At 51.6% G+C, this 26,342-nt stretch overlaps 1 protein-coding gene across 1 annotated transcript in view; it reads right to left on the bottom strand.

The window, feature by feature from the left end:
* Window positions 1-26,342, bottom strand: part of sptbn4b (spectrin, beta, non-erythrocytic 4b) — a gene marked incomplete at its 5' end in the record, with an annotated part of 283,604 nt that overhangs the window by 50,169 nt on the left and 207,093 nt on the right. Inside the window, one exon of the mRNA XM_072489877.1 lies at window positions 18,887-19,091. Within this exon, the coding sequence (XP_072345978.1) occupies window positions 18,887-19,091 (205 nt within the window). The remainder of the gene's footprint in view (window positions 1-18,886; window positions 19,092-26,342) is intronic.

A 26,342-nucleotide genomic window follows, 5' to 3' on the forward strand; every position in this document is an offset into this window, starting at 1 on the left:
TCCGAGCATTCAAACCATGAACACCACAAGAATCCAAATCCCCAGCACTGCAGCCAGTTCCCAGTGTGAGTGTGTGTGTAAGTGTGTCTGTGTTTGTGTATGGGTACAAAAGAACAAAGAACAATGAAAAGTACAGCACAGGAACAGGCTCTTTGGCCCTCCAAGCCTGCGCCGACCATGCTGCCCGTCTAAACTAAAATCTTCTACATTTCCTGGGTCCGTATCCCTCTATTCCCATCCTATTCATGTATTTGTCAAGATGCCCCTTAAATGTCACTATCGTCCCTGCTTCCACCACCTCCTCCGGCAGTGAGTTCCAGGCACCCACTACCCTCTGTGTAAAAAACCTGCCTCATACATCTCCTTTAAATCTTGCCCCGTGCACCTTAAACCTATGCCCCCTAGTAATTGCCCCCTCTATCCTGGGAAAAAGCCTCTGACTATCCACTCTGTCTATGCCCCTCATAATTTTGTAGACCTCTATCAGGTCGCCCTCAACCTCCTTCGTTCCAGTGAGAACAAACCGAGTTCATTCAACCGCTCCTCATAGCTAATGCCCTCCATACCAAGCAACATTCTGGTAAATCTCTTCTGCACCCTCTCTAAAGCCTCCACATTCTTCTGGTAGTGTGGCGATCAGAATTGAACACGATACTCCAAGTGAGGCCTAACTAAGGTCCTATACAGCTGCAACATGACTTGCCAATTCTTATACTCAATGCCCCGGCCAATGAAGGCAAGCATGTCGTATGCCTTCTTGACTACCTTCTCCACCTGTGTTGCCCCTTTCAGTGACCTGTGGACCTGTATGCCTAGATCTCTCTGACTTTCAATACTCTTGAGAGTTCTACCATTCACTGTATATTCCCTACCTGCATTAGACCTTCCAAAATGCATTACCTCACATTTGTCCGGATTAAACTCCATCTGCCATCTCTCCGCCTAAGTCTCCAAACAATCTAAATCCTGCTGTATCCTCTGACAGTCCTCATCTCTATCTGCAATTCCACCAACCTTTGTGTCGTCTGCAAACTTACTAATCAGACCAGTTACATTTTCCTCCAAATCATTTATATATACTACGAACAGCAAAGTCGCAGCACTGATCCCTGCAGAACACCACTAGTCACAGCCCTCCAATCAGAAAAGCGTCCTTCCATTTCTCATCTCTGACTGCTATGACCTAGCCAGTTCTGTATCCATCTTGCCAGCTCACCCCTGATCCCGTTTGACTTCACCTTTTGTACCAGTCTACCATGAGGGACCTTGTCAAAGGCCTTACTGAAGTCCATATAGACAACATCCACTGACCTACCTGCATCAATCATCTTTGTGACCACCTCGAAAAACTCTATCAAGTTAGTGAGGCACGACCTCCCCTTCACAAAACCGTGCTGCCTCTCACTAATACATGTGTGCGTATGTGTGCATTTTCTTTTTCATTTACTGATTATGGGTGTCGCTGGCTAAACCAACATTTATTGCCCACCTATAGAACCTCTGCAGTACTGAAAGAGGTCAATTGGCCCATTGAGTCGGCACCAACCCTCTGAAACAGCACCCCACCTAGACCCACTCCCCCTATCCCCTTAACCCCACCTAACCTTCACATCTTTCGACTGTGGGAGGAAACCAGAGCACCCGGAGGAAACCCAGGCGGACATGGGGAGAACGTCCAAACTCCACGCAGTCACCCATGGCCGGAACTGAACCCGGGTCATTGGCGCTGTGAGGCAGCAGTGCCAGTCACTGTGCCACCGTGCCATTGAGAAGGAAACAGTGAGCTGCCTTCTTGAACAGCTGCAGTCCTTGAGGTGTGTCAAACTGAGCATCAGTGAGCAGGTTGTCGCTGAGTAAATGCAGCTTGTTGGAACTGCTGATGACTCCTTCCATCACCTTTTCTGATGATCGAGAGTAAGCTGATGGGGGGAGGGGGGGGGGGGGTAACTGGCTGGGTTGGATATCAGCTGGCGGTATGACCGTTGTGGAATGCGGTGTGGCCCTGTAATCAAACAGCCAACAGGAGAGCTTTGTGTTATCTCAGACACAGCCTGAGTGAGTGAGACACAGACAGAGTGAGAATTTGAAACTTGGTAATTTGGTGCAGTGAGGTAATTCGGTGCAGAGTGGGAGAAGGTGCTTTTCCCCTACTGTTTTGTTCTCTCTCTTTCTTCTGGCCTGTAACTTTTAATCAGCAGGGAGAGAACCTGAGAACATCTGAGACCCTCAGCAGGTAAGTAAGTGATTTTTACTCATTTTTACTTTTATTCCCTTTTCAAATTGTGTGTGTGGGGGGGAGGGGGGGGGGGGGCTGAAATGACATCACAGTAAAGCTGTGACCTGAGTGGCTGGTTGGTAATCGACACTAAATTTAAAAAATAAGCATTGGTAACTAATTAAACATAATTACTTAATTATAATTTAGAGGGGTATCTAAGCCAGAGATCGGAGAGTACTATATTTAGCTTTCACATTTATAGTAGAAATCTAGAGCTAGGAAATAGATAGATAACTAACTTTTTAAAAAAAAATGTAACTATTAACTTTAATTTACTAATTAATTGACGCAATGTCAGTTAGAGGGGTGCAGCGCTCTGACTTTGAGATGTGGCAGGTCCGGGAGGCTTCCAGCGTCCCAGATGGCTTCATCTGCAGAAAGTGCACCCAACTGGAGCTCCTCACAGACTGCATGGTTCAGTTGGAGCGGCAATTGGATGCACTTAGATAGCAGTTATATAAATGTGGTCACACCAAGGTGCAGGCAGAGAAATGGGTGACCACCAGAAAGGGCAGGCAGTCAGTGCAGGAATCCCCTGTGGTTGTCCCCCTCTCGAACAGGTATACCCTTTTGGATACTGTCGGGGGGGATAGCCTATCAGGGGAAAACAGCAGCAGCCAGAGCAGTGGCACCACGGCTGGCTCTGATGTTCAGAAGGGAGGGTCAAAGCGCAGAAGAGCAATAGTAATAGAGGACTCTATAGTCAGGGGCACAGATAGGCGCTTCTGTGGACGTGAAAGAGACTCCAGGATGGTATGTTGCCTCCCTGGTGCTAGGGTCCAGGATGTCTCCGAACGGGTAGAGGGCATCCTGAAGGGGGAGGGCAAACAGGCAGAGGTCGTTGTACATATTGGTACTAACAACATAGGCAGGAAGGGGCATGAGGTCCTGCAGCAGGAGTTCAGGGAGCTAGGCAGAAAGTTAAAAGACAGGACCTCTAGGGTTGTAATCTCGGGATTACTCCCTGTGCCACGTGCCAGTGAGGCTAGAAATAGGAAGATAGCGCAGCTAAACACGTGGCTAAACAGCAGGTGTAGGAGGGAGGGTTTCCATTATCTGGACCACTGGGAGCTCTTCCGGGGCAGGTGTGACCTATATAAGAACGACGGGTTGCATCTAAACTGGAGAGGCATAAATATCCTGGCCGCGAGGTTTGCTAGTGTCACACGGGAGGGTTTAAACTAGTATGGCAGGGGGTGGGCACGGGAGCAATAGGTCAGAAGGTGAGAGCATTGAGGGAGAACTAGGGAATAGGGACAGTGGGGCTCTGAGGCAGAGCAGACAGGGAGAAGTTGCTGAACACAACAGGTCTGGTGGCCTGAAGTGCATATGTTTTAATGCAAGAAGTATTAGTGGTAAGGCAGATGAACTTAGAGCTTGGATTACTACTTGGAACTATGATGTTGTTTCCATTACAGAGACCTGGTTGAGGGAAGGGCAGGATTGGCAGCTAAACGTTCCAGGATTTAGATGTTTCAGGCGGGATAGAGGGGAATGTAAAAGGGGTGGCGGAGTTGCGCTACTGGTTAGGGAGGATATCACAGCTTTACTACGGGAGGACACCTCAGAGGGCAGTGAGGCTATATGGGTAGAGATCAGGAATAGGAAGGGTGCAATCACAGTTTACTACTGGCCTCCCAACAGCCAGCGGGAGATAGAGGAGCAGATAGGTAGACAGATTTTGGAAAAGAGTAAAAACAACAGGGTTGTGGTGATGGGAGACTTCAACTTCCCCAATATTGACTGCGACTCACTTAATGCCAGGGGCTTAGACGGGGCAGAGTTTGTAAGGAGCATCCAGGAGGGCTTCTTAAAACAATATGTAGACAGTCCAACTAGGGAAGGGGTGGTACTGGACCTGGTATTGGGGAATGAGCCCGGCCAGGTGGTAGAAGTTTCAGTCGGGGAGCATTTCGGATACAGTGACCACAATTCAGTAAGTTTTAAAGTGCTGGTGGACAAAGATAAGAGTGGCCTCAGGGTGAATGTGCTAAATTGGGGGAAGGCTAATTATAACAATATTAGGCGGGAACTGAAGAACCTAGATTGGGGGCGGATGTTTGAGGGCAAATCAACATCTGACATGTGGGAGGCTTTCAAGTGTCAGTTGAAAGGAATTCAGGACCGGCATGTTCCTGTGAGGAAGAAGGATAAATACGGCAATTTTCGGGAACCTTGGATAACGAGCGATATTGTAGGCCTCGTCAAAAAGGAAAAAGGAGGCATTTGTCAGGGCTAAAAGGCTGGGAACAGACGAAGCCTGTGTGGAATATAAGGAAAGTAGGAAGGAACTTATGCAAGGAGTCAGGAGGGCTAGAAGGGGTCACGAAAAGTCATTGGCAAATAGGGTTAAGGAAAATCCCAAGGCTTTTTACACGTACATAAAAAGCAAGAGGGTAGCTAGGGAAAGGGTTGGCCCACTGAAGGATAGGCAAGGGAATCTATGTGTGGAGCCAGAGGAAATGGGCGAGGTACGAAATGAATACTTTGCATCAGTATTCACCAAAGAGAAGGAATTGGTGGATATTGAGTCTGGAGAAGGGTGTGTAGATAGCCTGGGTCACATTGAGATCCAAAAAGATGAGGTGTTGGGTGTCTTAAAAAAATATTAAGGTCGATAAGTCCCCAGGGCCTGATGGGATCTACCCCAGAATACTGAAGGAGGCTGGAGAGGAAATTGCTGAGGCCTTGACAGAAATCTTTTGATCCTCACTGTCTTCAGGTGATGTCCCGGAGGACTGGAGAATAGCCAATGTTGTTCCTCTGTTTAAGAAGGGTAGCAAGGATAATCCAGGGAACAACAGGCTGGTGAGCCTTACTTCAGTGGTAGGGAAATTACTGGAGAGAATTCTTCGAGACAGGATCTACTCCCATTTGGAAGCAAATGGACGTATTAGTGAGAGGCAGCATGGTTTTGTGAAGGGGAGGTCGTGTCTCACTAACTTGATAGAGTTTTTCGAGGAGGTCACAAAGATGATTGATGCAGGTAGGGTAGTGGATGTTGTCTATATGGACTTCAGTAAGGCCTTTGACAAGGTCCCTCATGGTATACTAGTACAAAAGGTGAAGTCACACGGGATCAGGGGTGAGCTGGCAAGGTGGATACAGAGCTGGCTAGGTAATAGAAGGCAGAGAGTAGCGATGGTAGGATGCTTTTCAAAAATAGAGGGCTGTGACCAGTGGTGTTCCGCAGGGATCAGTGCTGGGACCTTTGCTGTTTGTAGTATATATAAATGATTTGGAGGAAACTGTAACTGGTCTGCTTAGTAAGTTTGCAGACGACACAAAGGTTAGTGGAATTGCGGATAGCGATGAGGACTGTCAGAGGATACAGCAGGATTTAGATCTTTTGGAGACTTGGGCGGAGAGATGGCAGATGGAGTTTAATCCGGACAAATGTGAGGTAATGCATTTTGGAAGGTCTAATGCAGGTAGGGAATATACAGTGAATGGTAGAACCCTCAAGAGTATTGAAAGTCAGAGAGATCTAGGTGTACAAGTCCACAGGTCACATTTAAGGGGCATCTTGACAAATACATGAATAGGATGGGAATAGAGGGATACCGACCCAGGAAGTGTAGAAGATTGTAGTTTAGTCGTCAGCATGGTCGGCACGGGCTTGGAGGGCCGAAGGTTCCTGTGCTGTACTTTTCTTTGTTCTTTGACGTTGCCAGCTGCTTCTTGAGTCCCGCTTTTAGTGCCTGGACCGCTCTCTCTGCCAGGCCGTTGTACGCTGGTTGGTAAGGGGCCGTTTTGATGTGCGGACTCCGTTTCCCTTTAGGAATTTTCCAAATTCCCCGCTTGTGAATGCCGTTCCGTTGTCTGACACCACTACCTCCGGAAGTCCATGTGTTGCAAACGAGGCCCTGAGCTTTTCAATTGTCGATGCTGTGCTTGCCGCGTTTACCCGGTGGACGTCCAACCATTTGGAGTGGGCGTCCACTACCACCAAAAACATTGAGCCCATGAAAGGGCCGGCGTGGTAAATTTGCAGGCAGGTCCACGGTCTGCCTGACCATTCCCACGTGTGCATCGGCGCAGCTGGTGGCACTCTTTGCCCCTGTTGGCATTCCTGGCACTGACGTACCAAGGCTGCTATGTCTGTGTCCAATCCTGGCCACCAAACGTAGCTTTGAGCTAGCATCTTCATTTTAGACACCCCTGGGTGTCCGTGATGTAACTCGGTTAAGATTGCCCGACGGCCCTGAGCTGGGACTATTACCCGGGCTCCCCATAATAGGATACCGTCTTCTACGGTGATTTGGTCCCTTCTGCTCCAGTATGGGTGCATCTGGGGCTCCACTGGTCTCTCCAGTTCCCGTTAGCAGTAAATGCTTCATCTTGGCTAAAACTGGGTCTTTTTGCGTCCACAACCGAATATGTTGTGCGTCCACTGGTAGGGTGTCCAAAAAATTTAGAGTCGTTACTGTCTCCTCTACTTTCGGTATTAGCGGTGGGGTGTCTGGGAGGGGAAGTCTGCTCAAAGCATCTGCATTTGCTACTCGCGTTCCCGGTCTGTGCTCCAGAACGTATCTATACGCCGCCAGTAGCAACGCCCAGCGTTGGATTCTAGCTGATGCAATCGGGCGTATTGACTTGTCTTCTTTTAATAACCCTACTAACGGCTTATGGTCCGTCACTATGGTGAATTTCCGCCCGTACAGATACTGGTGAAATTTTTTTACTGCAAATATCACCGCCAGTCCTTCCTTCTCGATTTGCGCGTACTTTCTCTCAGCCATCGCCAAGGTCCTCGAAGCATAGGCTATTGGCCGTTCTTCCCCATTCCTTCCTCTATGGGCTATGACGGCTCCTACCCCATAAGGTGATGCGTCACACGTGACCACCAACTCCTTCCTTGGGTGATAATGCTCTAGAACATTTTCGGATGACAGCTGTTCCTTAATGTCCCTAAATGCTCGGTTTTGGCGGGCGGACCATTTCCATTCTTGTCCCTTTTTTAGTAGCTGGTGGAGGAGTTCTAGGATGGACGCCCTATTTTCAATAAATTTGCCATAATATGTTACCAATCCTAGAAATGATCGTAGCTCCTGGACTGTGGTGGGAGCTGGGGCTTCTTTTATTGCCCTTACTCGGTCTTCCAATGGGTGTCAGCCCGACTTGTCTACTTGATATCCCAGGTACGTCACTTGTGGGGCCAGAAAAACACATTTTTCTCTTTTCAGCCGTACGCCTGCCTTTGCGAAACGCCTGAGCACTTCCTCCAGGTTCCTTAAGCGTTCCCTGTTTGTCCTACCCGTGATTAAGACATCGTCCAAATAAATCGCCACCTGCGGTAGTCCCTGCAAAATATTTTCCATCGTACGCTGGAATATAGCGCAGGCTGATGACACTCCGAAGGGTAGCCTAGTATAACAAAAAAGTCCCTTCAGGGTGTTGATCGTAGCGAACTTCTGGGAGTCCTTGTCCAGTTTTAACTGCAGGTAGGCGTGGCTCATGTCCAGTTTCGTGAACAAAAGGCCACCTGCCAATTTGGCATATAGGTCGTCTATTTTGGGGATGGGGTATTTGTCCAGCAGTGCGTATTTGTTTACCGTCTGTTTGAAATCTCCACAGAGACGTATTGAGCCGTCTGGCTTCAAAATTGGTACCACCGGCGCTGCCCATTCCGAGAACTGTACTGTCTGATAATGCCGTCGCGCCGTAACCTTTCTATTTCGACATCTACTTTCTTCCTTAATGCAAAAGGTACCGGCCTGGCCTTACAAAATTTTGGAAGGGCTTCTGGGTCCACGTGCAAAGTTGCTTTGGCGCCTATAATTTCCCCCAAACCTTCTTGGAAGACCTCCGGGTATTTTTGGAGTACTCCACTCAACTGCCCGCTTCCACTCTGGAAAATTTTCATCCAATCTAAGTTTAGGTCTTTCAGCCAGTTCCGTCCTATTAAGTTTGATCCGGAGCCCTCTACTATCGTCAACGGTAATCTGAGCAATTGTTTGTCATATTCCACGGGTACATGAGTCGTGCCTGGAACTTCCAGGGGTTCCCCCGTGTAGGTTTTAAGTTTTGTCGATGTTTTTGTTAAGGTTAGTGGCTGGAGTCCATCTTTGATTTTTTTTAAATGCTGCCACTCCCATTACTGATACGGCCGCACCCGTGTCTATTTCCATTATTGTCGGCCGACCGTTCACCCGTGGGGTAATCTTAATAGGTTCTGCTTTCTTCGTCACAATATTATATCACTGTTCCCCTTCGGAGGAGGATGGGGCATCTAGGTTGTGTACTTCCCTGCATCCCCACCTGCTATTCCTCTTTTGCCACCTCCTTCTAGGGTTTCTGTCGCTGTTACCCCACTCTGTCTGGTGCCAGAAACGGTCCTTCTCTGTTGGGGGAGCCTCAGCCGGTAGTTCCCTCTGTCTCCAGTTAGTCCTAGCAGACTTGGGGGCAGTTCTGGGGTTTTCCCTTGGCCCTCTGTTCCTCAGGCTTTTCCTGAGGGTGGCTATCTGGTAGCTGGACCCATTGTGGTAGTCCCTCTCCCAGGTATCTACCTCCATTGGCGTGCCTTGTAGTTCCTGCGCCCCACTTGCTGCCTTTTCTCGGGACAGTGCGAGCTGTAACGCCCGCCTGCAGTCTAGCTGCGTTTCCGTCAACAGGCACTTCTGTATTTGGAGGTCATTTATGCCACACACTAACCGGTCCCGAAGCATTTCATTTAGCGTCAGGCCGAACTCACATTTTTCCGCCAGCCTTCTCAGGTGGGTCAAGAAATTTGTGACTGACTCTCTGTCTTCCCGCTTCGTTGTGTAGAATCTGTACCTACGCAAAATGAGGGGTGGTTTTGGGTCATAGTGCTCTTCCACCAATTTTGTTAATTCTTGGAAAGGTATTGTGTCCGGCGTATCGGGATAAGCTAGACTACGTATAATGGCGAAGGCTGAGGGTCCGCACGCTGACAGCAGTATAACCTGTTTCCTTCCGTCCTCCGTTATCTCATTGGCCTGGAAAAAGTAACACATTCTCTGCACATACTGGGACCAGTCCTCAATAGTCGGGTCGAATGCATCCAACTTCCCAAAAAGAGGCATTTTTGAAAGAGCAAGGCTTACCCTCTGAGTGCGGCAGCTGGTCTCCGCAAGGTTCTTGGTTTACCTCGTCGCCACTGTAATGATCCACAGGAGGCAGGGGTACCGTCACTACACCAGTATTTATTTGCAATAACTTATATACAAGAGCAGCTCTAAACAGTGCTGCTTGCATTCCAGTCATCTTAAGACTGCCTCACAAGCCTACACAGGTGCTTATATGGGCCCCCTCAATGAGCTATCATTGAGGGAGCTCATACTCCAATTGGCCAACCAATAATGCCAATTGGATGTCATTACAACTGCGCTGGCGCATTGACGTCGATGCTGGATTTAATCATCGATGCCTGCTCGCGCAGAGATGAGGCTCCTGAAGTATGGGAAATGATCCACATTGTCCAGGAGCTCACCGTGGATCTTGATGGTAGGGGGAGCAGTTTTGCATGGGAGGAGCGGGCTGGCAGAGAAGCTTTGTTTTCCGGATGTTTAGTCTGAGGCCCATTCTCTCATGCGCCGCGGTGAATGCGTGGACGATCGTTTTTATGCCATTTGGCATTTACATTTTTAAAAGTTCTTTTACGGGATGTGGGCATCGCTGGTTAGGCCCAGCATTTATTGCCCATCCCGAGTTGCCCTTCAGAAGGTGGTGGTGAGTTGTCTTCTTGAACCGCTGCAGTCATTGAGGTGTAGGTGCACCCACTGTGCTGTTCGGGAGGGATTTCCAGGATTTTGACCCAGCTACAGTGAAGGAACGGCCGATATATTTCCAAGTCAGGGTGATGAGTGACTTGGAAGGGAACCTCCAGGTAGTGGTGCCTACTTGTCCTTCAAGATGGTAGTGGTCGTGGGGTTGAAAGGTGCTGTCTAAGGAGCCTTGGTGGGTTACTGCAGTGCATCTTGTAAATGATACACACGGCTGTTAATTGGTGGTGGAGGGTTTGAATGTCTGTGTAAGGGGAGCAATTAATTGGGCTGCGTTTTCTGGATGGTGTTGAGCTTCTTGAGTGTTGTTGGAGCTCCACTCATCCAGGCAAGTGGAGAGTATTCCATCACACTCCTGACTTGTGCTTGTAGATAGTGCACAGGCTTTGGGGAGTCAGGAGGTGAGTTACTCGCTGCAGGATTCCCAGCTTCTGACCTGCTCTTGTAGACACAATATTTATATGGCTAGTCCAGTTCAGTTTCTGATCAATGGTAATCCCCAGGATGTTGATTGTGGGGGACACAGTGATGGTAATGCCATTGAATGTCAAGGGCCAGTGGTTTGATTCTCTCTTGAAGGACATGGTCATTGCCTGGCACTTATGTGGCACGAATGTAACTTGCCACTTGTCAGCCCAAGCCTGGATATTGTCCAGGCCTTGCTGCATTTGGACACGGGCTGCTTCAGTATTTGAGGAGTCGCGAATGGCGCTGAACATTGTGCAGTCATCCACAAACATTCCACTTCTGACCTTATGGTGGAGGGAAGGTCATTGATGAAGCAGCTGAAGTTTGTTGGGCCTCGGACACGACCCTGAGGAACTCCTGCAGTGATGTCCTGGAGTTGCGATGATTGACCTCCAACCGCCACAACCATCTTCCTTTGTGCCGGGTATGACTCCAACCAGCGGAGAGTTTCCCCCCTGATTCCCATTGACTCCAGTTTAGCTCGGGCTCCTTGATGACACACTCGGTCAAATGCTGCCTTGATGTCAAGGGCAGTCACTCCCACCTCACCTCTGGCATTCAGCTCTTTTGTCATGTTTGAGCCAAGGCTGTCATGAGGTCAGGAGCTGAGTGACCCTGGCGGGACCCAAACTGAGCGTCCGTGAGCAGGTTATTGCTGAGTAAGTGCCGCTTGACAGCACTGTTGATGACTCCTTCCATCACTTTACTGATGATGGAGAGTAGACTGATAGGACGGTAATTGGCTGGGTTGGATTTGTCCTGTTTCTTGCGTACAGGACACACCTGGGCAATTTTCCACATTGCCGGGTAGATGCCAGTGTTGTAGCTGTACTGGAACAGCTTGGCTAGGGGTGCGGCAAATTCTGAAGTACAAGCCTCCAGTACTATTGCCGGGATATTGTCGCGGCCCAGAGCCTTTGCAGTATCCAGGGCCTTCAGCCATTTCTTGATATCATGTGGAGTGAATCGTATTGGCTGAAGATCGACATCTGATGATGCTGGGGACTTCTGGAGCAGACCGAGATCGATCATCGGCACTTCTGGCTGAAGGTTGTTGCGAATGCCTCAGCCTTGTCGTTTGCACTGATGTGCTGGGCTCCTCCATCAGTGAGGATGGGGATAGTTGTGGAGCCTCCTCTATCAGTGAGTTGTTTAATTTAATTATCCACACCATTCACGACTGGATATGGCAAGACTGCAAGTGGCTTCCTGTAGCTTCACCAGGTCGTCACCTCATTTTTAGGTCGGCCTCATGTGGCTCCTGGCTCTCCTGCACTCTTCACTGAAGCAGGGCTGATCCCCTGGCTTGGTGGTAATGGCAGAGTGGGGGATATGCCGGGCCATGAGGTTACAGATTGTGATTGAGTACAATTCTGCTGCTGCTGATGGCCCACAGTGTTTCGCGGGTGCCCAGTTTTGAGTTTCCAGATCTGTTCGAAGTCTATCCCATTTAGCACGGTGGTAGTGCCACACAACACGATGAAGGGTATCCTCAATGTGACTGTGACTATGTCAGGCTGTTGTTTAACTAGTCTGTGAGACAAATCTCCAGACATTGGTGCAAGCCCCCAGATGTTAATAATGAGAACTTTGCAGGGGCGACAGGGTTTGGTTTGCTGTTGTCGGTTCCGGAGCCTGGGTCAATGCCGGGTGGGCCGTCTGATTTCATTCCTTTGTGTCCCCTTTGTCGCAGTTTGATACAACTGAGCAGCTCGTTAGGCCATTTCAGGTGTGTATGTGTGGAGAGTGTGGGTGTGCATTGAGTGTGTGGGTGTGCATTGAGTGTGATATGTGTGGGTGTATATTAAGTGTGTGTATGTGTGTTTTGAGTGTGTGTTTTTAGCTTGTGCGTGTATTGAGTGTGTTTTGAGTGAGTGTGTTTTAAGCATGTGTGTGTGTATGCCAAGTATGTTTTGCGTCTGTGTGTTTTGAGTGAATGTGTGTTTTGAGCATGTATGTGTGTATTGAACGTGTTTTGAGTGCGTATTGAGCATGTTCTGAGTGTGTATTGAGTGTGTTTTGAGCATGTGTGTATACATTGAGTGTGTGTTTGTGTATATATCGAGTGTGTGTACATATTGAGCATGTGTTTGTGTTGAGGATGTGTACGGAGTGTGTGAACGTACATGCATGTGTGTGTCTGTGGTCTGTGTCTGTATTGAGTGCATACATAGAACATAGAACATAGAACAATACAGCGCAGTACAGGCCCTTCGGCCCACGATGTTGCACCGAAACAAAAGCCATCTAACCTACACTATGCCATTATCATCCATATGTTTATCCAATAAACTTTTAAATGCCCTCAATGTTGGCGAGTTCACTACTGTAGCAGGTAGGGCATTCCACGGCCTCACTACTCTTTGCGTAAAGAACCTACCTCTGACCTCTGTCCTATATCTATTACCCCTCAGTTTAAAGTTATGTCCCCTCGTGCCAGCCATATCCATCCGCGGGAGAAGGCTCTCACTGTCCACCCTATCCAACCCCCTGATCATTTTGTATGCCTCTATTAAGTCTCCTCTTAACCTTCTTCTCTCCAACGAAAACAACCTCAAGTCCGTCAGCCTTTCCTCATAAGATTTTCCCTCCATACCAGGCAACATCCTGGTAAATCTCCTCTGCACCCGCTCCAAAGCCTCCACGTCCTTCCTATAATGCGGTGACCAGAACTGTACGCAATACTCCAAATGCGGCCGGACCAGAGTTCTGTACAGCTGCAACATGACCTCCCGACTCCGGAACTCAATCCCTCTACCAATAAAGGCCAACACTCCATAGGCCTTCTTCACAACCCTATCAACCTGGGTGGCAACTTTCAGGGATCTATGTACATGGACACCTAGATCCCTCTGCTCAGCCACACTTTCAAGAACTTTACCATTAGCCAAATATTCCGCATTCCTGTTATTCCTTCCAAAGTGAATCACCTCACACTTCTCTACATTAAACTCCATTTGCCACCTCTCAGCCCAGCTCTGCAGCTTATCTATATCCCTCTGTAACCTGCTACATCCTTCCACACTATCGACAACACCACCGACTTTAGTATCGTCTGCAAATTTACTCACCCACCCTTCTGCGCCTTCCTCTAGGTCATTGATAAAAATGACAAACAGCAACGGCCCCAGAACAGATCCTTGTGGTACTCCACTTGTGACTGTACTCCATTCTGAACATTTCCCATCAACCACCACCCTCTGTCTTCTTTCAGCTAGCCAATTTCTGATCCACATCTCTAAATCACCCTCAATCCCCAGCCTCCGTATTTTTTGCAATAGCCTACCGTGGGGAACCTTATCAAACGCTTTGCTGAAATCCATATACACCACATCAACTGCTCTACCCTCGTCTACCTGTTCAGTCACCTTCTCAAAGAACTCAATAAGGTTTGTGAGGCATGACCTACCCTTCACAAAGCCATGCTGACTATCCCTGATCATATTATTCCTATCTAGATGATTATAAATCTTGTCCCTTATAATCCCCTCCAAGACTTTACCCACTACAGACGTGAGGCTCACCGGTCTATAGTTGCCGGGGTTGTCTCTGCTCCCCTTTTTGAACAAAGGGACCACATTTGCTGTCCTCCAGTCCTCTGGCACTATTCCTGTAGCCAATGATGACATAAAAATCAAAGCCAAAGGTCCAGCAATCTCTTCCCTGGCCTCCCATAGAATCCAAGGATAAATCCCATCAGGTCCCGGGGACTTATCTATTTTCAGCCTGTCCAGAATTGCCAACACCTCTTCCCTACGTACCTCAATGCCATCTATTCTATTAGCCTGGGGCTCAGCATTCTCCTCCACAACATTATCTTTTTCCTGAGTGAATACTGACGAAAAATATTCATTTAGTATCTCGCCTATCTCTTCAGACTCCACACACAATTTCCCATCCCTGTCCTTGACTGGTCCTACTCTTTCCCTAGTCATTCGCTTATTCCTGACATACCTATAGAAAGCTTTTGGGTTTTCCTTGATCCTTCCTGCCAAATACTTCTCATGTCCCCTCCTTGCTCGTCTTAGCTCTCTCTTTAGATCCTTCCTCGCTACCTTGTAACTAACTATCCATCGCCCCAACCGAAACTTCACACTTCATCTTCACATAGGCCTTCTTCTTCCTCTTAACAAGAGATTCCACTTCCCTGGTAAACCACGGTTCCCTCGCTCGACGCCTTCCTCCCTGTCTGACCGGTACATACTTATCAAGAACACGCAGTAGCTGATCCTTGAACAAGCCCCACTTATCCAGTGTGCCCAACACTTGCAGCCTACTTCTCCACCTTATCCCCCCCAAGTCACGTCTAATGGCATCATAATTTCCCTTCCCCCAGCTATAACTCTTGCCCTGCGGTGTATACTTATCCCTTTCCATCATTAACGTAAACGTCACCGAATTGTGGTCACTGTCCCCAAAGTGCTCTCCTACCTCCAAATCCAACACCTGGCCTGGTTCATTACCCAAAACCAAATCCAACGTGGCCTCGCCTCTTGTTGGCCTGTCAACATATTGTTTCAGGAAACCCTCCTGCACACACTGTACAAAAAACGACCCATCTATTGTACTCGAACTATATATTTTCCAGTCAATATTTGGAAAGTTAAAGTCTCCCATAATAACTACCCTGTTACTTTCGCTCATATCCAGAATCATCTTCGCCATCCTTTCCTCTACATCCCTAGAACTATTAGGAGGCCTATAAAAAACTCCCAACAGGGTGACCTCTCCTTTCCTGTTTCTAACTTCAGCCAATACTACCTCGGAAGAAGAGTCCCCATCTAGCATCCTCTCCGCCACCGTAATACTGCTCTTGACTAGCAGCGCCACACCTCCCCCTCTTTTGCCTCCTTCTCTGAGCTTACTAAAACACCTAAACCCCGGAACCTGCAACATCCATTCCTGTCCCTGCTCTATCCATGTCTCCGAAATGGCCACAACATCGAAGTCCCAGGTACCAACCCACGCTGCCAGTTCCCCTACCTTGTTTCGTATACTCCTGGCATTGAAGTAGACACACTTCAAACCACCTACCTGAACGCTGGCCCCCTCCTGTGACGTCAAATCTGTGCTCCTGACCTCTATACTCTCATTCTCCCTTACCCTAAAACTACAATCCAGGTTCCCATGCCCCTGCTGCATTAGTTTAAACCCCCCCAAAGAGCACTAACAAATCTCCCCCCCAGGATATTTGTGCCCCTCAGGTTCAGATGTAGACCATCCTGTCTGTAGAGGTCCCACCTTCCCCAGAAAGAGCCCCAGTTATCCAAAAATCTGAAACCCTCCCGCCTGCACCATCCCTGTAGCCACGTGTTTAAATGCTCTCTCTCCCTATTCCTCATCTCACTATCACGTGGCACGGGCAACAACCCAGAGATAACAACTCTGTTTGTTCTAGTTCTGAGCTTCCATCCTAGCTCCCTGAAAGCCTGCCTGACATCCTTGTCCCCTTTCCTACCTATGTCGTTGGTGCCAATGTGGACCACGACTTGGGGCTGCTCCCCCTCCCCCCTAAGGACCCGGAAAACACGATCCGAGACATCACGTACCCTTGCACCTGGGAGGCAACATACCAAACGTGAGTCTCTCACGCTCCCACAAAATCTCCTATCTGTGCCCCTGACTATAGAGTCCCCAATTACTAATGCTCTGCTCCTCTCCCCCCTTCCCTTCTGAGCAACAGGGACAGACTCCGTGCCAGAGGCCCGTACCCCATGGCTTACCCCTGGTAAGTCGTCCCCCCCACAAGTATCCAAAGCGGTATACTTGTTTCTCAGGGGAACGACCGCAGGGGATCCCTGCACTGACTGTTTTTTCCCAGTCCCTCTTACAGTTACCCACCTATCTCCAATCTTTGGTGTAACTAATTCCCTGAAGCTGCTATCTATGACCCCTTCTGCCTCCCGAATGATCCGAAGTTCTTCCAACTCCAGCTCCAGTTCCCTAACTCGGTCTTGGAGGAGCTGGAGATGGCAGCACTTCCTGCAGGTAAAATCAGCAGGGACACTAACTGCATCCCTCACCTCAAACATCCTGCAGGAGGAACATTGCACTCCCTTCCCTGCCATTCCTCTAACTTTCTACCAAGATCTGGCTAACAACTAAATTAAATTTTTATAAAAAATAATAATAATATAATAAAAATATGGTACTTACCTCAGACCAATGGGTTTTATTATTAGGTTAGAGGAGGAGGGCGGGTGGGAGACACTACACGTGTAGTGTCTCGGGTTTCCTCTCCACCAGAATTTATTGGTGAGGGTCTTCCCAGACGTCCGCGGGTCGACTTCCTGATCCCGCCTAAAAAACTAATTTAAAAAAAAAAAAAAGAAAAATTCTCAGCTCCTGCTGAAACTGACTCACCACTCACCAGCTGTTCTCCCGCCGAAATCGACTGGCCTGCCCCTGCAAAGAGAAGTGCTTTTAAAGGTTGACTTACCTCCCAGCAACCTCCTTCCGCAATGCTCCCGCTGAAATTGACTAACCAGCTGCTCTCACGCCGCCGAAATCGACTGGCCTGCCCCTGCAAAGAGAAGTGCTTTTAAAGGTTGACTTACCTCCCAGCAACCTCCTTCCGCAATGCTCCCGCTGAAATTGACGAACCAGCTGCTCTCACGCCGCCGAAATCGACTGGCCTGCCCCTGCAAAGAGAAGTGCTTTTAAAGGTTGACTTACCTCCCAGCAACCTCCTTCCGCAATGCTCCCGCTGAAACTGACTAACCAGCTGCTCTCACGCCGCCGAAATCGACTGGCCTGCCCCTGCAAAGAGAAGTGCTTTTAAAGGTTGACTTACCTCCCAGCAACCTCCTTCCGCAATGCTCCCGCTGAAATTGACTAACCAGCTGCTCTCACGCCGCCGAAATCAACTGGCCTGCCCCTGCAAAGAGAAGTGCTTTTAAAGGTTGACTTACCTCCCAGCAACCTCCTTCCGCAATGCTCCCGCTGAAATTGACTAACCAGCTGCTCTCACGCCGCCGAAATCGACTGGCCTGCCCCTGCAAAGACAAGTGCTTTTAAAGGTTGACTTACCTCCCAGCAACCTCCTTCCGCAATGCTCCCGCTGAAACTGACTAACCAGCTGCTCTCACGCCGCCGAAATCGACTGGCCTGCCCCTGCAAAGAGAAGTGCTTTTAAAGGTTGACTTACCTCCCAGCAACCTCCTTCCGCAACGCTCCCGCTGAAATTGACTAACCAGCTGCTCTCACGCCGCCGAAATCGACTGGTCTGTACCATGTTACACTCGTGTTTCTGTATTCCAATGGAGGTCGATGAGCTCAGATCCTCAGCCAGCAGGGGAGGGAGGAGAAGAATTCAGGGGTTCGACTGACTGGGGAGAGATCAGGGCTGGGGTAGGAAAGAGATGTCATCGCTGGAGGGGCTGAGCAAAGAGAAGCGCTGGGGGGCGGGGGGGGGGGGGGGGGGGGGGGGGGGGGGGGAGCCAGGGGAGGGGAGGGTGGGAGTCTGAGATCCGCTGGTGGTTTGAGAGAGACGGTCGAGTCTCTATGTTCCTCCTAGGCCATGAGGAGGCACCATCCTGAGGCGAGTCTCCTTTTCATAAGTCCCAACCCTTGGGCAACAGCAACTATTAAATATAAATCCAGTTCTCGACTGCCCTATGGAGCTCAGTTTAAATGTTCTAATAAAGTCTCCCCATCGCTCGAGAATGGGACAATCGCAAATCCCATCACCGTAAAATGGCGGCAGACATGGAGGTAGTGTTGGGGTTGCCTTGTTTAAGGATTAAGCGCCCATCCCCTCCTGTTAATTGTATATTAATTGGGCTTAGCTGTATACAGGTGTTGAACATGAACTGGAGATTCACTTTTGTCTCTATAAATAGGAACCGACTGTATCTGGGATTGTTGGGTTAGGAGGTGCGTGCTTGTAATGTATATCACTGTAAATAAACATTTATAAAAATGCATAAAGATTGGTTCCAGTTCCGTCCTTCCCCAACATTCTGAAGCATAACATTGGGGCGGCAAGGTGATGCAGTGGTTAGCACTGCTGCCTCACAGCGCCAGGGACCTGGATTTGATTCCGGCCTTGGGCGACTGTCTGTCTGGAGTTTACACGTTCTACCCATGTCTGCGTGGGTTTCCTCCCACAACCCAAAGACGCGCAGGTTAGTTGGGCTGACCACGCTGAATTGCCCCTTAGTGTGCAAAGGTTAAGTGGGATTACAGGGATAGGGCGGGGGAGTGAGACTTTGTCGGGTGCTCTGACAGAGGGTGGAGACTCGATGGGCCAAATGGTCTCCTTATGCTCTGCAGTGAATCTACAAATCTAACACTTCAACCTCCGCTCACCAGTTGTAGGGGTGTGAATGCCAAAGCAATACATTTTGCATCAATTTCACAATCCAATTAACGACATCAGGGGTTTCTCACTTACTGTGACGTGTTCGTAGTCTTGCCCAAGTTCTGGTGACCCCGCTACAACCTCTCGCTCTGCAATCCACTGCTCCAGTTCGTCAACCTCGCGGTTTAGCTGGAAGAGCCAGTAGTGTTGCTCCAGCTTGCCTTTCCGCTCCTCCACAAAGTCCTTCAGGCTCACGTACAGACGGTCTATTTGCGACTGCTGTTTGCTGATGTGCTCGCTGCGCCAGAAACACACCATTAGTTTCGTACCAGTTCCTGGATCTGCAAAGGATTGGGTATTTCGACAAACCTCAAACCACCTCACCGAACCTCATGAGTCTATCAGTGCAAACCCTCAACCGGAAGAACAGCACGGGACCAGAGAGCCTGACTTCTTATTAAAGCTCATCTGGTCATCTCAGAAGATTAACCAACAATTATTTATTAATTTATTCATGGCATGTGGGCGTCGCTGGGCCGGGCCAGCATTTCTTGCCCATCCCTAATTGCCCTTGAACTGAGTGTCGCTTGGCCATTTCAGAGGGCAGTTCAGAGTCAACCACATTGCTGTGGATCTGGAGTCACATGTAGGCCAGACCGGGTAAGGACGGCAGATTTCCTTCCCTGAAGGGGCATTAGCGGTCCAGATGGGTCTTTCTGACAATGGCTTAATTAGACCTGTCATCCCAGATTCCTTTCCTGAATTTGGATTTCCCCGTCTTCTGTGGTGGGGTTCGAACCCGGGTCCCCAGAACATTACCCTGGATTGCTAGTCCAGTGACAATCCACTACACCATCGCCTCCCCTTCAAGGAGAAAACAATATACACTTTATCCACTTTGAACATTTGTCTAACTTGTCCGGGAAATGGCACGATAATCTCTATACCAGGCAGATCACTCCACGTCCCGACAACTTCCGAAAAAGCATTTTCTCACATCACATTTGCTTCTTTTGCAAATCGCATTAAATCTGTGCCCCCCTCGTTCTCCCTCCTTTTCCGAGCAGGAACCGTTTCTCCCCGTCTACTCTGTCCAGCCCCCCTCATGATTTTGAACATCTCGATCAAATCTCCTCTTGGCCGCCTTCTCCCCGAGGAGAACAGCCCCAACCTCTCCAATCTCTCCTCATCACTGAAGTTTCTCATCCTTGGAACCGTCCTTGTAAACCTCTTCTGCTCTCTGTCCAGTGTGTTCACATCCTTCCTATAGTGTGGCGCCCAGAACGGTGCACAATATTCCTTGGCACACTTATGGTTCACCAAGCAAACTACCAGCGTTACAATCCTTCAATCAGGGTCCTTTTATTGTCACGTTCATTGATGACATACCAACAACAACAACAACATATACTTATGTAACACATTTTGTGCAATTTAAAAGTCCCAAAGCGTTTCACAGAGTTATTATAAAACAATATTTGACACTGAGCCACATGGGGAGCCATTAAGGCAACAAAATCAAAAAGTTAGTTGGATTTTTAAATTTTTTTTTTTAGAGTACCCAGTTAATTTTTTCCAATTAAGGGGCAATTTAGCGTGGCCAATCCACCTACCCTGCACATCTTTGGGTTGTGGGGGTGAAACCCGCGCAAACACGGGGAGAATGTGCAAACGCCACACAGACAGTTACCCGGGGCCGGGATCGAATCTGGGACCTCGGTGCCGTGAGGCAGCAGTGCTAACCACTGCATCAACGTGCTGCCCTCAAAGACTTGGATTTTTAAAAAATATATTTTTATTCTCCTGTGGTAGTACCAGGTATTGCGGTACCTGAGAGGCTGATGACCATTGGTTAGACCCAGGAGTCTACCATTGGCTGTATTACGTAGCTCCGCCCTGAAGGCGGAGTATAAGAGACGGTGCCATCCCAGCAGCCTTCACTTTCTGTACCGAAGCTGCTGGGGAACAAGTTCTAGTAGATTAAAGCCTTCAGTTATGAAATCCCTTCATCTTGAGTGTAATTGATCGCGCATCAATTTAATCTACTAGACTTAAGCTGGAAGGATGGATCTCCGAATCAAACCGGAGTGCCTTCAACTCAGCCCCCACGCGGAGAACTCGGCTGCAATATTTAAACACTGGCTGGCGTGTTTTAAAGGCTACCTCGAGACGGCCGGAGGCACCCCCTCAGAAGGACAGAAAATGCATCTCCTGCGCTCAAGGGTCAGCCCTGGGATCTACACCCTTATCGAGGAGGCGGAGAACTATGATGTTGCGATCGAACTGTTAGAAGGACATTATATCCGCCCTGTAAATCAGGTCTACGCACGTCACCTGCTTGCAACGAGACGGCAAAGCCCCGGGGAATCGTTGGAAGATTTCTACCGGGCGCGACTGGTGCTGGGCCGAAACTGCGACTGCCGCCAACAAAAACGCGCAGTCCAATGCGCCCGACCGCGCGGCGGCCCCCTGGGCTGCGTGGCACCCCACAGCAGCAGCCCCACAGACCTTCCCCCTGATTCCGCAGGCCTGCGCTACGAGACGGCCCGCTAACGCCGCCGGACCCCGCTGTTTCTTCTGTGGGCAGGCGAATCATCCCCCCCCCGCGCTGCCCGGCCCGCACCGCCGCCTGCAAAGGGTGCGGCACGAAGGGCCACTTTGTGGGGGCCTGCCAGGCCCGTGCCGTGGCCGCGGTCTCCAGCGACTCCGGACCGCCGCGGCAACGCCCTCTTCAGGCCCCGACCGGCCAGCGCTCACCGCCACCCCGCGCGCGGTCTCCAGCGACTCCAGACCGCCGCGGAAACCCCCCCCCTCAGGCCCCGACCGGCCAGCGCGCACCGCCACCCCCCTATCCTAGGGCCATGTGCGACCCACGGGCATGGCCATCTTGCCCCCCGGACACCACGCGGGATGGGTGGGTGCCGCCATTTTGTCCATCCCTGACGCCATCTTGGATGGGGCCCCAGGCCCCAGCACGGCCGACTACACACTGCCCGATCAGAACTCGCAACGGCTTCATCTGGCCTCGGTGACACTGGACCACAGTCGACCTTGGACACTCGCAACAGCTACAACAATGGTCTTCATCAACGGCCACGAGACGTCTTGGTCGACCCGCCTTCCCTGTTTGCGAACCTCACCCCGGATTGCAAACCCGTCGCCACCAGGAGCAGGCGGTATAGTGCCCAGGACCGGACCTTCATCAGATCAGAGGTCCAAAGGCTGCTGGGGGAAGGGGTCATCGAAGCGAGCAACAGCCCCTGGAGAGCTCAAGTAGTGGTGGTAAAGACCGGGGAGAAGCATAGGATGGTCACTGACTACAGCCAGACCATCAACAGGTTTACGCAGCTGGACCCGTACCCTCTTCCCCCGTATAGCCGACCTGGTAAACAGGATTGCACAATACAAGGTCTTCTCCACGGTGGATCTGAAGTCCGCCTACCACCAGCTACCCCTCCGTAATAGTGACCGCAAGTACACTGCCTTCGAAGCAGATGGGCGGCTCTATCAATTTGTAAGAGTTCCCTTTGGTGTCGCTAATGGGGTCTCAGTCTTCCAGCGAGAGATGGACCGAATGGTTGACCGGTACGGCTTATGCGCAACATTCCCGTATCTGGATAACGTCACCATCTGCGGCCATGACCAGGAGGACCACGACACCAACCTCCGCAAATTTCTCCAGACCGCGAAGATCCTTAATTTAATGTACAATAAGGATAGATGCGTGTTTAGCACCGACCGTCTAGCCATTCTAGGCTACGTTGTGCGAAATGGAGTTATAGGCCCCGACCCTGAGCGTATGGAGTTCCCCCTCCCTCACTGCCCCAAGGCCCTGAAGCGCTGCCTATGGTTTTTCAGCTATTACGCACAGTGGGTCCCCCAACTACGCAGACAAAGCCCGACCCCTGATCCAGTCCACAACCTTCCCCCTGTCGACGGAGGCCCGCCATGCCTTCAGCCGCATCAAAGCAGACATTGCAAAGGCCACGATGCGCGCCATCGACGAGTCCCTCCCCTTCCAGGTCGAGAGCGATGCGTCCGACGTAGCTCTGGCGGCCACCCTCAACCAAACGGACAGGCCCCTGGCTTTCTTCTCCCGTACCCTCCATGCTTCCGAAATTCGCCATTCCTCGATCGAAAAGGAGGCACAAGCCATAGTGGAAGCTGTGAAACATTGGAGGCATTACGTCGCCGGCAGGAGATTCACTCTCCTCACGGACCAACGGTCGGTTGCTTTCATGTTCATAATGCACAGCGGGGCAAGATTAAAAACGACAAGATCTTGCGGTGGAGGATAGAACTCTCCACCTTCGACTACGAGATCTTGTGTCGTCCCGGAAAGCTAAACGAGCCTCCTGATGCCCTGTCCCGTGACCCTTGTGCCACTGCACAAGTGGACCGCCTCCGAGCCCCCACGAGGACCTCTGCCACCCGGGGGTCACTCGTTTCTTCCACTTCGTCAAGACCCGCAACCTGCCCTACTCCATCGAGGAGGTCAGGACAGGCACCAGGGACTGCCAAATCTGCGCGGAGTGCAAACCGCACTTCTACCGGCCAGAGAGGGCGCACCTGACAAAGGCTTCCTGTCCCTTTGAATGCCTCAGTATGGACTTCAAAGGCCCCCTCCCCTCCACCGACCGCAACACGTACTTCCTGAACGTGATTGACGAGCACTCCCGGTTCCCTTTCGCCATCCCCTGCCCAGACATGACCACAACCACCATCATCAAGGCCCTCCAGGGTATCTTTACACTGTTCAGTTTCCCCGCGTACATACACAGTGATAGGGGGTCCTCCATTATGAGCGACGAGCTGCGTCAATTCCTGCTCAGCAAGGGCATCGCCTCGAGCAGGACGACCAGTTACAACCCCCGGGGAAACGGGCAGGTAGAGAGGGAGAACGGAACGGTCTGGAAGACTGTTCTACTGGCCCTACGGTCCAGGGATCTCCCAGTCTTCCAGATGCAGGGCCCAGGGAGCAGAGATACCACATTCTGGGCCCAGGGAGCTGGGACACCAGATGCAGGGCCCAGGGAGTGGAGGTACCAGATGCAGAGCCCATGTAGCTGAGATACCTGATGCAGGGCCCAGGGAGCAGGTACACCAGAGGCAGGGCTCAGGGAGCTGGGACACCAGATGCAGGGCCCAGGGAGCTGGGACACCAGATGCAGGGCCCAGGGAGTGGAGGTACCAGATGCAGGGCCCATGTAGCTGAGATACCTGATGCAGGGCCCAGGGAGCAGGTACACCAGAGGCAGGGCTCAGGGAGCTGGGACACCAGATGTAGGCCCCAGGGAGCTGGGACACCAGATGCAGGGCCCAGGGAGCTGAGATGCCAGATGCAGGGCCCAGGGAGCTGAGATACCAGATGCAGGGCCCAGGGAGCTGAGATACCAGATGCAGGGCCCAGGGAGCAGAGACACCAGATGCAGGGCCCAGGAAGCTGGGACACCAGATGCAGGGCCCAGGAAGCTGGGACACCAGATGCAGGGCCCAAGGAGCTGAGACACCAGATGCAGGGCCCAGGGAGCTGGGACACCATGTGCAGGGCCCAGGGAGCTCGGACAAAGATGCAGGGCCCAGGGAGCTGAGATACCAGATGCAGGGCCCAGGGAGCTGGGAACCCAGATGCAGGGCCCAGGGACTTAAATACCAGATGCAGGGCCCAGGGAGCTGGGACACCAGATTCCCAGCCAGGGAGCAGAGACAGCCGATGCAGAGCCCAGGGACTGAGATTCCAGATGGAGGGCCCAGGGAGCTGAGATTCCAGATGCAGGGCCCAGGGAGATGAGATACCACATTCTGGGCCCAGGGAGCTGGGGCACCAGATGCAGGGGCCAGGGAGCTGGGACACCAGATGCAGGGACCAGGGAGCTGGGACACCAGATGCAGGGACCAGTCAGCTGGGACACCAGATGCAGGGCCCAGGGAGCTGGGACACCAGATGCAAGCCCCAGGGAGCTGGGACACCAGATGCAGGGACCAGGGAGCTGGGACACCAGATGCAGGGACCAGGGAGCTGGGACACCAGATGCAGGGACCAGTGAGCTGGGACACCAGATGCAGGGACCAGTGAGCTGGGACACCAGATGCAGGGCCCAGGGAGCTGGGACACCAGATGCAAGCCCCAGGGAGCTGAGATACCAGATTCTGGGCCCAGGGAGCTGGGGCTCCAGATGCAAGCCCCAGGGAGCTGGGACACCAGATGCAGGGTCAGGGAGCTGGGACACCAGATGCAGGGTCAGGGAGCTGGGACACCAGATGCAGGGTCAGGGAGCTGGGACACCAGATGCAGGGCCCAGGGAGCTGAGATACCAGATGCAGGACCCAGGGAGCTGGGACACCACATGCAGGGCCCAGGAGCTGAGGTACCAGATGAAGGGCCCAGGGAGCTGAGATAGCAGATGCAAGGCCCAGGGAGCTGAGACACCAGATGCAGGGCCCAGGGAGCCGGAACACCAGTTGCAGGGCCCAGGGACTGAGATACCAGATGCAGGGCCCAGGGAGCTGGGACACCAGATGCAGGGCCCAGGGAGCTGGGGCACCAGATGCAGGGCCCAGGGAGCTGGGATACCAGATGCAGGCCCCAGGGAGCTGGGGCACCAGATGCAGGGCCCAGGGAGCGGAGACACCAGATGCAGGGCCCAAGGAGCTAGTACACCAGATGCCGGGACCAGGGAGCTGGGACACCAGATGCCGGGCCCAGGGAGCTGGGACACCAGATGCAGGGCCCACAGAGCTGGGACCCCAGATGCAGGGCCCAGGGAGCTGGGACACCAGATGCAGGGCCCAGGCAGCTGGGACACCAGATGCAGGGCCCAGGGAGCTGGGACACCAGATGCAGGGCCCAGGCAGCTGGGATACCAGATGTAGGGCCCAGGGAGCTGGGACACCAGATGCAGGGCCCAGGGAGCTGGGACACCAGATGCAGGGCCGAGGGAGCTGGGATACCAGATGCAGGGCCAGGGAGCTGGGATACCAGATGCAGGGCCGAGGGAGCTGGGACACCAGATGCAGGGCCGAGGGAGCTGGGATACCAGATGCAGGGCCAGGGAGCTGGGATACCAGATGCAGGGCCCAGGGAGCTGGGACACCAGATGCAGGGCCCAAGCAGCTGGGACACCAGATGCAGGGCCCAAGCAGCTGGGATACCAGATGTAGGGCCCAGGGAGCTGGGACACCAGATGCAGGGCCGAGGGAGCTGGGATACCAGATGCAGGGCCAGGGAGCAGGTACACCAGATGCAGGGCCCAGGGACAGAGATACCAGATGCAGGGCCCAGGGAGCTGGGACACCAGATGCAGGGCCCAGGGAGCTGGGATACCAGATGCAGGGCCAGGGAGCTGGGATACCAGATGCAGGGCCCAGGAAGCTGAGACACCAGATGCAGGCCCCAGGGAGCTGGGATACCAGATGCAGGGCCCAGGGAGCTGAGACACCAGATGCAGGCCCCAGGGAGCTGGGACACCAGATGCAGGGCCCAGGGAGCTACGGTACCAGATGCAGGGCCCAGAGAGCGAAGGTGTCAGGTAGTGAGGCTGAGATGTCT

The sequence above is a fragment of the Scyliorhinus torazame genome, chromosome 25 (assembly GCF_047496885.1).
Source record: "Scyliorhinus torazame isolate Kashiwa2021f chromosome 25, sScyTor2.1, whole genome shotgun sequence".
Taxonomy (NCBI): Eukaryota; Metazoa; Chordata; class Chondrichthyes; order Carcharhiniformes; family Scyliorhinidae; genus Scyliorhinus; species Scyliorhinus torazame.